General features: G+C 36.1%; 1 protein-coding gene and 1 pseudogene across 3 annotated transcripts in view; both read left to right on the top strand.

The window, feature by feature from the left end:
• Positions 1-13153, top strand: part of THSD7B (thrombospondin type 1 domain containing 7B) — an 824611-nt gene that overhangs the window by 617094 nt on the left and 194364 nt on the right. For both annotated transcript variants that reach the window (XM_082689340.1, XM_082689339.1), the window contains exon 15: positions 8351-8529. In XM_082689340.1, the coding sequence (XP_082545466.1) occupies positions 8351-8529 (179 nt within the window). The remainder of the gene's footprint in view (positions 1-8350; positions 8530-13153) is intronic.
• LOC309843693 (large ribosomal subunit protein eL21 pseudogene) lies at positions 8906-9441 on the top strand (annotated as a pseudogene). Its single transcript has one exon. The product of its transcript is annotated as a large ribosomal subunit protein eL21 pseudogene (transcript).

Below are 13153 nucleotides of genomic sequence, written 5' to 3' on the forward strand. Positions count from 1 at the left end.
ATGCACTGTGGGGCTGAGAGCCCTGCCTCCTTACTGATTGACAGTTCCTAGAAGGTGCTTGCAGTTGCCTGAAATATGGCCACTCCACAGGCATTTTACCCATGGCACTTTGCATATTTATGGCCACTGGGAGATCTCTTCCTCCATAGAAATGTACTAGACACTCTTTTAAGTAAAAGTTTTCACCTGATTAAGTCATGCCCACCCCCAGGTAAACTCCTCCCTCCTTTTTCGTTGTTGTGGTAGATGTTTTGCACCTGATATTCTGTCGTGGATACTCTGTCCTTTCTAATTATTACTGAAATATATTTAACACACAATGTTACATTATTTTCACATTTACAACATTGGTTCAACACCTGTGTATTTCATGTTATGCTCACAAGTATATCTACCATCTATCACCATACAACACTATTAAAATACATTGACTGCATTCCCTGTTTGTTCCCTGTAATGTTCCTCCCCTGACTTACAGATCCTATAAACTACAAGCCTATACATCCCACACCCTTTCACCCATTTCACCACCCTTCCTTATGGCAGCTTTGGTTTGTTCTCTGTTTTTATGGGTCTATTCTGCCTTTTTGTTGTTGTTGTTGTTTGTTTGGTTTTTGTATTCCACATACAAGTTACGTCATGAGGTATTTATCTTTATCTGTATGACTTATTTCCCTTAGAATAATATCCTCTGAGTTTATCCATGTTGTCACAAATGTCAAGATTTCATTCCTTCTTATGGCTAATATCCCCCCCCCCACACACACACCACTTATTTATCTGCTCATTGGTTGATGGCACTTGGGTTGCTTTCATATTTTAACTATTATAAATAATGCTGCTGTAAACATAAAGGTGCTTATGTCTTTTTAAGTTAGTGTTTTGGGGGACATCTGACTGGCTCAGTGAGTTAAACCTGGACCCACGTCATGGTCTCAGGATCCTGGGATCAAGCCCAATAGCGGGCTCTCTGCTCAGTAGGGAGCCTGGTTCCCCTTCTCTCTCTGCCTGACTGTCTATTTGTGATTTCTGTCTGTCAAATAAATAAAATCTTAAAGTGTTTTTCTTTTCTTTGGGCAACTATCCAGCAGTGAGATTACTGGATCATAAGGTATTTCTATTTTTAATTTTTTTTTAAAAGAAAGATTTTATTTATTTATTTGAGAGAGAGGGCACAGAGCAGTGGGGAGAGGGGCAGAGGGGGAGGGAGAAGCAGTTTCCCTGAGCAGGGAGTCTGATGAGAGAGGCTCCATCTCAGCACCCTAAGATCATGACCTGAGCCAAAGGCAGCCACTTAACTGATTGAGCCATACTGTTTTCTACAGTGATTGCACCAGTTTACATTCCCACGAGCAGTGTGAGAGGGTTTCATATTCTCCACATTCTCATCAATACTTATTATTTTTTGTCTTTTTGATACTAGCTATTCTTACAGGTATAAGGTGACACCTCATTGTGATTTTCATTTTCATTTCTGATGATTAGTGATATTAAGCATCCTTTCATGTATCTGTTGGCCATCTATTTGTTATCTTTGGAAAAATGTCAGTTCAAGTCTTCTGCCCATGTTCTATTGGATTTTTTTTCTTGTGATGAGTTGTAGCTCTTTATATATTTTAAATATTATTTGGATATTTGGATATTACCTCTCATCATGATTAACATTTGCATATGTCCTCTCCCATCCAGTAGGTTGCATTTTTTGTTTTGTTTGTTTCCTCTGCTTTGCAAAACCTTTTTGTTTCCCTTGCTTGAGGAGACCTATCTAGAAAAATGTAGCTAAGGTCAATGTCTAAGAGACATATTTTCTTTTAGGGGTTTTATTGTTTCTGGTCTCTCGTTTAGGTCTTCAGTCTGTTTTGAATTTATTTTTGTATGTGCTGTAAGAAAGTGGTCTAGTTTCATTCTTTTGCATGTAGCTGTCCAGTTTTTCCCAAACCATTTGTTGAAGAGACTGTCTTTTCTCCATTGTATATTTTTGCTTTGTCATAGATTAAAACTAAAAAAGCAATTGCTTTATTTTTCTGCCCTTTATTCTATTCTAGTGATCTGTGTCTTTTTGTGCTGGTACCATGTTTTGATGATTACAGCTTTGTAGTAAATCTTGAAATCTGGGATTTTGATACTTCCAGTTTTGTTCTATCCTTAAGAGTGCTTTTGGCTATTTGGCTAGTTCTTTGTGGCTCCATACAAATTTTAATATTCTGCTTCATGAAAAATGCTATTGGTGTTTTAGATTGGCATCATATTAAATCTGTCCATTGCTTGAGGTAGTATAGACACTTTAACAACATTGGCTCTTCTAGTCCATGAGCATAGTAAATCTTCCAGTCTATATCATATTCAATTTCTTTCATCATTATAGTTTTCAGAGTATAAGTATTTCACCTTGTTGGTTCAGTTAATTCCTAGGTATTTTGTGCTTTTTGGTGCAATTGTAAAATGGGATTATTAATTTCTCTTTCTGCTACTTTGCTGTTAATGTAAGAAACACAACAGATTTCTATACACTTCATACCCTAGAACTTTACTGAATTCATTTGTTTGAAGAGTTTTTTGCTGCCTTTTTTAGGGTTTTATATGTATAATGTCATGCCATCTGCAAATAGTGAAGGTTTCATATTTTCTTAGCAATTTGGGCACCTATTTTGTCTGACTGCTATGACTAGTATTTCTAGTACCATGTTAAATCAAGCTAGCAAGAATGGACATTCTTTTCTTTTTTCCTGATATTACAGATAAGCCGTTTTTCACTGTTGAGTATGATGTCTGTTCTGGCCTTGTCCTATATAGCCTTAATTATGATGAAGTATGTTCCCTAAAAACCACCTTGTAAGTTTGCAAGTTTTTATCATGAATGGATGTTGAATTTTATCAAAGGCTTTTTCTGTTTGTATTAAGAAGACCTTATCATTTTTATCTTGTGTTTTGTTGATGTGGTGTATCACATTGAATAATATGTGGATATTGAACCATCATTGCATCTCCAGAATAAATACCACTAGATGATGGTGAATGATCTTTCTAATGCATTATTAAATTCAATTTCTTAATATTTTGCTGAGGATTCTTGTATCCACATTTATTGGGATTTTGGCTTGTAGTTTCTTTTTTGTTTTTTATAATGCATTTGGTTTTGGTATCAGGACAATGCTGTGCTTGCAAAATGTATTTTCAATCTTTTCTTCCTCTTCTTTTTTTTTTTTTTTTTTTTTTTTGATTAATTTGGGGATGTATTAACTATTCTTTAAATGTTTGGTAAAATTTACCTATGAATACGTCTGATCCTGAACTTTTGTCTCATAGTGTTGTTGTTTAAAATTTTTTGATGACTGATTTAGTTTTGTTCCTCATAGTTTGTTTAGATTTTTCAATTTCTTCCTGATTTGCTTTTCGAAGATTATGTTTCTAAGCTTTACCCATTTCTTCTAGTTGTCCAGATTGTTGGCATATAATCTAATGATCCTTTGTGTATTTGTGGTATCAGTTGTCACTTCCTCCTTTCATTTCTGATTTTATTTATTTGGGGTCTTTTAATTTTTTTTTCTTTGTACTATGGCTAAAGTTCATCAATTTTGCTTTTCGAAGAACCAGCTCCTAGGTTTCACTTATCTTTTCTATTTTTCTTTTTGTCTCTATTTCATTTGCTTCTGCTCTTATTATTTCCTTCCTTCTAACTTTAGACTGACTTTGTTCTTCTTTTTCTGGTTCCTTTCAACAAAGATTAGATCATTTGGTTTTTTTTGCTTGCTTGTTTGTTTCTTGAGGTACACCTGTGTCACTACAAATTTCCTGTTAGAATACCTTTCAATATGTTCAAAAGCTTTGGGACCATTACATTTTTATTTTCATTTGTCTCAGGTTATATTCTTCTTCTTCTTCTTCTTCTTCTTCTTCTTCTTTTTTTTTTTTTTTTGATTTGTCCATTGACTCACTAGTTGTTGAATAACATTTTATTTAGCTTCCATGTTTGTACCTTTTTCCAGTCCTTTTCTTATAACTGATTTCTAGTTTTATACTATTGGGTTTGGGAAAGATAGATACTTGATAAGATTCCAATCTTCCTAAATTTTGGGGGACCTGCTTTGTGACCTCATACATCTATTCTGGAGAATGTTCCATGGGCCCTTGAAAAGAACGTGTGTTGTGTTTTGGGGTGACATTTTCTGTGTACATCTTAAGTCCGTCTGGCCTAATGTATCATTCAAAGTCACTGCTGCTTTATTGATTTTTTTTTTCTACATAGATTATCTATCCATTGATGTAAGTGGAATGATACAGTACCTTACTTCTATTGTATTACTGTCAGTATCTCCTTTTATGTCTTCAAATATTCACTTTTTGTATTTGTGTGCTCAAATTTTGGATACATAAATTTGTACAATCATTATCTTTTTACTGGATTGATCCCTTTATCATTGTGTAGTATTTTTGTTGTCTTTTGATACAATCTTTGTCTCCTTTGTCTAATATAAGTACAGCTAAGTCAGCTTTTTTTTCTCTTCAATTTGCATGGAATATCTTTTTTTATCCATTAACTTTTTGTTCGTATGTGTCTATAGTGAGTCTTTTACAGGTAACTTATAGTTGGGGCTTGGTTTTCATCCCTTCAGTTAACTTACTTTTTTTATAACAGCATTTAGCTCATTTACTTTGGAAGTAATTATTGATAGTTAGGTACTTATTGCCATTTTTTAATTGTTTTCTGGTTGTTTACATACTTCTCTGTTCCTTTCTTTTGTGATTGATGACTTTTTATAGTCTTCTGTTTGGCTTTTTTCCTCTTTTTTTTTTTTGTATGTGTGTGTATCTATTAGAAGTTTTTGGTTTGTGATTACCAGACGTTCATATATAGCATCCTAAATATATAGCAGTTGGTGGTCACTTAAGCTTCAACACATTCTAAAAGAACATTTTTACTCCCTGCTCCATAGTTCATGTATATGTTGTCATATTTTACATCTTTTTATTATGAGTCCCCTTTTCTTTCATTTTTTTACTCTTTATGACTTTTTGTTTTTCGCTTAGAGCTCCTTTACCATTTCTTTTCAGGTAAGTGTAGTGGTGATGAGCTCTTTTGACTTTTTGTTTGGAAAACACTATCTCTTTTAATTTTGAATGATGATCTTGTTGGATAGAGTATTCTTAGTTGTAGGTTTTGTTTTGTTTCCTTTTAGTGCTTTGAATATATCTTGCCACTCTTTCTTGGCCTGCCAAGTTTCTTTAAAAAAAAAAATCAGCTGATAGTCTTATGGGAATTCCCATGTGCATAATAGTTGCTCCCCTCTTGCTGCTTTTAAAATTCTCTTTATTTTTAATCTGTGCCACTTTTATTCTTGGGTGTCATGGTGTAGACCTCCTTGGATTCATCTTATTTGAGGCTTTTAATACTACCTGAAACTGAATATCTCTTTTTCCCCAGGTTAGGAAAATTTTGGGGTTACTATTTCTTCAAATAAGTTTCCTGCCCCTTTTATTCTTTTTTTCTCCTTCTGGAATTCCATATAATACATACATTTGTTTACATGATACTGTCTAAAAGATCCCTTAACCTATTCTCATTTTTTTTTCCTGTGTCTTTTTGCTATTCAGTTTGGTCACTTTCCATTACCCAGTCTTCCAGACCACTGATTCATTCTTTTGATACCATCAGTGTATGTTTCATATCAGTTATTGTATTCTTCAACTCTGATTGTTATTTTTTATGTTTTCCGTTTCTTTGTTGGAGTTCTCCCTGAGTTCATTCACTCTTCTCTTTAGTCTGGTGAGCATCTTTATGACCATTACTTTAAATTCTTTATCAAGCATATTGCACATTTCCACATCACTTAGTTCATTTCCTGAGGTTTTGCCTTGTTTTTCCATTTGGGACATTGTCTTCTGTCTTCCCATTTGCTTGACTTTGTTTATATAAATTTGGTAGAACAGCTACTTCACCTAAACTAGAGGTATACCTGGTGACTTTCACTGCTGGAGCTGTGGCTGTGGTGGGCTGGGGATCCTGGGACCCTCCAGGCTGGGACTGTCCTGGAAACACAGCTGAACTGAAGTAGATGTAAGCTTGGGTGTCTCAGGGCACTCTGCACAGAAGGGGCACCCTGGAGGGATGACTGGAGGCTATATGGGCATGGGCTGTGTGTCCCATGGTACTTCACACCCAAGGCATCCTGGCACAATGGCTGGAGCTGAGGTGGAAGTGGCCCAGGTGCTCCCAAAGCACTCCAGGTAGGGCTCCCCCTGCCAAATTATATAGTGCGTAAGTGGTGCAGACCTGGAGTGTTCTGGGGTGCTTTGTGCTTACACCCCCTCGGAAAGATAACTGAAGCTATAGTGAGTACTGACCAGGTGTGTCCCAGTATGGGCTGCCCTGGGGCCTCCTTGATGGGACAGCTGTGGCTAGTGTTGGTTAGAGGCAATAGGCTCACTTGAGGCAATAGGCCAGCTGTGGTGCCTGGATCCCATTTTTGTCCACATCATCAAGATGGAAGGAGTAAATAAACTGTGGCACTTGCCAGGCCCTCCATTGCATGGCAGAGATCTAAGGCTGGATCCTTTATGTTCTAGTTACTCTTTTAACCTGTGGCTTTTTCTGTGCCCCAAGGGCATCTGGGGCTGGTGTGGGCTAGGGGCCCAGGGGTTGCTGAAGTGGTAGTCTGGCTAGGATGCCTGGACCCTCCTCCTATCCGGAGGATGGAGGGGGAATATCACTGTGATCCTAGCCAGCCTCTCCAACCTGGAGAGAGTTCTAGCAGTTTTCTACTTGACAAGGTTCTAAGGCTATTTTCTTTTCATTCTAGTGCTTTTTTATTTTATTTTATTTTTTTTTAAGATTTTATTTATTTATTTGACAGAGAGAAATCACAAATAGATGGAGAGGCAGGCAGAGAGAGAGAGAGGAGGAAGCAGGCTCCCTGCCAAGCAGAGAGCCCGATGCGGGACTTGATCCCAGGACCGTGAGATCATGACCTGAGCCGAAGGCAGCAGCTTAACCCACTGAGCCACCCAGGCGCCCCTCTAGTGCTTTTTTAAACCTTGTTTGTTTGCTTGTTTGTGTCTGTGCCCCGGATAGACAAACCCATTTATGGTCCCTCAGTACTATCCTTTCTCACTGTACTTCACAGCACTAGGCATGGCGGTTTCTTTAGTTACTGTGTCACAGCTGTTTTGCATTCTCTACATGGTCTCTTTTTTGTTGTGCTGAAGTTGTTTAGTTAGCTCACAGTCCTCCAGGAGGAATTGCTGTATAACTGCATGTAGATCTGGTATGTCCACAGAGGTCATGAATTCAGGGCTCAAAATTAAGTAATTTGATATATTATATTGGTGAAGTTCCTCACTTTTTACTATATATTATAACCTAATCATGGGAATGGAATTCTATTATAGTCAAATATTCTGCCCAAATTCAAAGGGATAAAATTATACAGGCATGGACACCAGGGTACAGGGATCAGATAGGTTGCACTTAGTTAAGATGAATGATACAAGAGAATTAGCTTTTTTCTTTTCTTTCTTTTTTTTTTTTTTTCTTTAAAGGAGATTGATGGCCTCACTTTTAGATATATTGAATTTGGAGATAATCAGGCATCCAATTAGAGTGGATCAGTAGGTCTTAGAAAAGTCAGTAAGGTTGGAATTGGAAATAAATATTTGGTAATGATCAGTGGAGGCAATAGTTAAATAATGGGATCGTCCAGAAAAAGACTATAGCAGGAAGTGGGCTGGGACAGGAATAAGTCCAGATAACTAGAGCATCTACCTGTGCGTTTCCACCCATGTCTTTTGATTCCAGTCAATATCATCATGGAACTTTTCACCGCTCCTCTAGTTGGTATAATATCCTGCTTCTCTTAATTTGTGGTCCACTGTCTCTCCTCCTCCCAACTCCAAGCCACACTACCTGGAAGTAAGAATCAAGAGCTCTTTTAGTGAAAACTTTGCAGATCACAAATACTAAAAAAGGTGCATTCTCTTATGCACCCTGATTCCAGATGGTGAGTTGTGGGAATTATAGAACATAAGGCTCAGTGAGGGGAGATAGTGCCATCATTAGCCCTGCGATAATTTATTTCTTCCTAACAGAAAATAGGAGTAACTGCATTTTCTTTGCTCTTTCCTCCCAGAATTGGCTATAAAGTGATAAGATGGCACAGATTTGGAATGCAGATGTGACTATATTACCTATTTCTTAAACCATTGTCTGTTTATTTGAATAGAAAATCACTGAAGCCATTGCAGCGATGTTGTTGAACAATCTGAGCTGGGACTTTTTACTTTCTATAAAGAGGTAAATTTGATCAGTACATTTTGCCTAGATTTTCCTCCCTTCACATAAATCTTTTTCTTTCAGGTTATATTCAAGAAGAGTGTGTCATCCCATGCCCATTTGATTGCAAGTTAAGCGACTGGTCTAGTTGGGGGTCTTGCAGCTCATCTTGTGGGATTGGAGTGCGAATTCGGTCCAAATGGCTAAAAGAAAAACCTTACAATGGAGGTCGCCCATGTCCCAGACTGGATCTCAAGAATCAGGTAAAGTACATGAAGCAACAACAACAACAACAAAAAAAAAAAACAACTAAAAAATTACTCACTTGATTACTTCCTTTGGAAATGGAAGTCATTCTCTTGCTATAAATAACTCATAAAAAGTTATCACAAGTTCAAAAGAGGGGTTAGGAGGACATAGAGTAATATAACAGAGTAAGTAATGGAGGTCTTGTCCACTCCTAGGTAATGCAGAGACCAAGTTGGTATTACTGGCAATGATAATGTGTATGAAAAATAATCCACCTGGTTTTGTATGGTCTTGAAGTATAACTTGATTATTCATATTATAAAAGTGATTTGTGTTTGTGTGTGTGTGTGTGTGTGTGTGTGTGTGTGTGTGTGTTTAAATATAAATACTGGGAACCGCCATCTTCCAGTAATTTGCCAAAATGACCAACACAAAGGGAAAGAGGAGAGGTACCCGGTACATGTTCTCTAGGCCTTTTAGAAAACATGGAGTTGTTCCTTTGGCCACATACATGCGAATCTACAAGAAAGATGATATTGTGGACATCAAGGGAATGGGCACTGTTCAAAAGGGAATGCCCCACAAATGTTACCATGGCAAAACTGGAAGAGTCTACAATGTTACTCAGCATGCTGTTGGTATTGTTGTAAACAAACAAGTTAAGGGCAAGATTCTTGCCAAGAGAATTAATGTCCGCATTGAGCATATTAAACATTCAAAGAGCTGAGATAGCTTCCTGAAGCGTGTAAAGGAAAATGATCAGAAAAAGAAGGAAGCCAAAGAGAAAGGTACTTGGGTTCAGCTGAAGCGTCAGCCTGCTCCACCCAGAGAAGCACATTTCGTGAGAACCAATGGAAAAGAGCCCGAACTGCTGGAACCCATTCCCTATGAATTCATGGCATGATAAATAAAAAGAAAAAAAATATATATAAATACTAAAAAATATATAAATACTAATGTTGGGAGAATGTCAAGTACTTTATGGCAGTAAGTAGTTAATGGTTTCATCCATGTACTTCAAAAATGGGGTACTCTTTTCCTTCACCAAACTCTTCATCTATTTTTTTCTTCTCAACCTCACTAAAGTTTCCAGTTTTTTCATATCTTTTCTAAGCTATTTCTCTACCTGTTACCCAAAAAGTCAAAGCTATTTTCATAAATAGAATTTGGAGTATACCCTTCCATACAGATGTCTAGTAAAATTGCCATCCTCGGCAAAATTGATTAGAGTATGTTAGTTGCCTTTACCCATGTAATAGTCTAAGATTTAGTTAAGAATTTTAATAAAGACCTCAAATTTCTTCCATGATTATATAGTGGTTATCAGATTTGGACAGATCAAATCTGTCAATTTGAATAGTTAGCGCACATGTTGATTGTTGAAAATTCTTTATTCTTAAAGTTGTGAAAGGAGTCCTATATGCATATATAGTTCCTTTCTAATCATGCAGCTATTTTAACAGAATAGCTGCATGCATAGGCTTCAATTACTAATTCTATTAATTTCTGCCCTTTTGATTAGACTTTCTGATCCCCCTTTTGATTAGACTTTCCATACAGATTGTTTAGTGGAATGGAAATCCATATTTCCATTCTTAATTAATTTGAATGCATACAGACATGCAAGTAGATACCATGTGTCAATTAAGGCCAACATCCTAGATATTTTTCTCGTAAGTTTTGTTAAGACCCATAATTCACTGAAAAGTGAAAAATTACCATTCCACCAAAAAATAGTTATGTTCTAAGATGGCAGAGTATTTTAATTTTTCTCTCTTCTCTCTCTTTTTTTTTTTTTTTTAAGATTATGCAGTTAGATAGTGACCATAGTTTCTTTTCTCAAAACTATTACAAACCTATGGGGGAAGACAAGGCAGAAAATCATAAAATCAACATAGAGATTGTAAAAACAAAGAAACCCCCAAAACTTTACAAATATTGTAGTTTGGTGAGGCGAAATATTACAATATGATTAATAAAAACAGGAGAGCAACAATCAGAGCAAAGATGGTCTAAGGAGATAATAAGCCTTGCTTTAGTACAAAGAAAGGTGTAAGACAGTTTTATGAATACAAGGAAAATTTTTCTAGTGAATTCAGTGTATGAGGACTATTTCCCCCTCCCTAGGGGATTTTCCAGACATTTAAAAAGGAAAGTAACTGGGGTGTCTGGGTGGCTCTAAAGCTCTGCCTTCCTGCTCAGGTCATGATCCCAGCATCCTTGGATCAAGGCCCACATCAGGCTTTCTGCTGGGCAGGGAACCTGCTTTCCCCTCTCTGCCTGCCTCTCTGCCTACTTGTGAGGTGTCTGTCAAATAAATTAAAAAAAAATAAAATAAAAAGGAAAATAACTACTAAGCATTTATAAACAATACACGGTAGTTATTCTTTCTCATAACCTTCAATGAGAGCTAAGCCTTAATAACACGTTAAACACCGATTTTTAATATGCTAATTTTATGAACTAGGAAATTACCAAGGGATTAAAGGGACTTCATTGGAGTGCAGACTTCAAGACTCTATTTTCAGTATGCAAAGGCAAATGTGTAGAAGTATGTCTATCAAATTTGAGAGTATGAATAAGATAAAGATAATTGTCAACTTGTTTTGACTTAAAGGAAACTTTCTCAAAACGCTTGATTGACATATGAAACTGGTAACCTTAAGAAGTAGTACAAGCTGAAAAAAGAATTGAACCCAACTTTAAGAATAACTTAGGTAAATTCCATAAGTAAAAATATGTGAGGATGGGGCTGTCTGCAAGAGGTATTTCTAACTCTTTGTTTCAAGAAGGGAATATTAGCATTCCAGAGACATTTGTTTGCTATGCTCCAAAACGAATCCTGGCTTTTATTGAGGAGAAATCAAACTTAGTGTGGTATGTGGTATGTGTTCTGCTATAAAGAGGTTTCAGATGTCTAGCATGAGTGTGCCTTAATTCAACTTGAATTGAAAAACTTCACCCTAATCTATACTTTGTATTTTAACATAATTTAATTGATAGGGGCATTAGGTAATAAGGCTTCCCTCTCTACCTGTAAGTCTCTGAACGGCAAGGAAGAATACTGTTATTTAAAAAAAAAATTGTAAATTTAGAAGAAATTCTCCTTAGAGAAATTTCTTTTCTAAAGCAAGCACACTTTTTACCTGGGAGTAGATTTGTGGAAACCAATCTTTGCTGACTTCATTATATATTCGCTCTTAAATATAAGAGCCTCTTGTGTGATGTATGTATGTGTGCATGTTACGTACTATATAGAAAACTGTTGAAAGTTACCCATAATTTCTTAACTCCTCTGAAAATAAATTGGGTTGGCAGGAATTTTCATTATTGAGGAAATATTCCCCAACTTCCATTATTTATGGCAAGTTTTCTTTAGAAAAGATGGCTATTTGTTTTCCTAAGCTGGAAATATGATCTAGTTAGAGCTACACCCACAGAGCGTTTTTTGTAAAGTTCAGTTTCACTACTGGCTTTAGGTTATGTGTCTCCTTTCCAATTAGTTCTCGGGCTTAGATTTACTTTCCTATTTTTAGAACAAGGTTAGTACTCTCTGTTCTGTTCACATAAGTAAGTGCTTAGAAAAACATCTAACCCAAATTTTAGCAGTAAGAGAGGCACATATATCTTCAGTACCTGTACAAAAGGAAAATTCTGAATATGTCAGATTGAGCCAAACAGAGAGTTAATAAATATATATGTAAACATATATACAATTTGTGTATATGTATATATAATGTACATGTCTGGGTAAATGTCAGCATACCTACATGTGCTTATTCATTCTTCATTTCTCTGTAGAATGGGAGGTCTTGTGAAGGCAAGGTCTTTCTATTTTTGTAACTCATTCTAGCCCCTAGTGCACTACCTTGTGTATTGTCAAATGATGTTTACTAGATGCTTTATTTTAAAAAAAGCCTTCTCTCTGGATGAGTGGGTGGCTAGTTCTGTAGAAAAAATGTTAGAACCCTGGTCTCCTATGCTATGATGTATCATTTAAATTCTCAAAAACACTAGTCCTTCTAGAAGAAAGACATAGGGACCTCCAAACTATAATTGCCCAAAGAGTATTTCAAAATTGATCTGAAAACTCCTGACTGTTGGATCCCCACTGAAATCTCCGTGATTTAAAAAAAAAAAAAAAAAGGTTGGTATTATGTACATAAGCTCATACACTGCTCTGAACCTGTCAGTGGAATCAATTTTTATAATCTCTCATAAAAAGCATCCCTTTTAAACCTGAAACTATCAATGTGATGGCTTTTTCTCTAGAACTGCCAAAGTGACAGCAATACTTGAATAGCTTTATGCTAAGTATGTTTGTGATGCTAAATAGTTCTGGCATGTAGTTTACTCAAAACTCTTATCAAGGCAGAAAACTTCTAAATAGTTTATTGGATTATCAGGTCAGTTGGCTGATGCCCTTGATTCTCCTGTGCATAATAAAATACATAATATATTTAAAATTTTTATAGTCTATAATATGTTGAGTAAATTATTTAACCTTATATTTTATATTTTTTTATTTTGAAATTCTCCTTAATAAAAGCTCAAATGTAGGGACATGAAAGTTCTGTTGGACTTCTATTTTCCCTTATGAATTCTTCACATGATTGAAGGCAAGAGTTCCCGGAAGTT

This window comes from Mustela nivalis (assembly GCF_964662115.1).
Source record: "Mustela nivalis genome assembly, chromosome: 11".
Classification (NCBI taxonomy): domain Eukaryota; kingdom Metazoa; phylum Chordata; class Mammalia; order Carnivora; family Mustelidae; genus Mustela; species Mustela nivalis.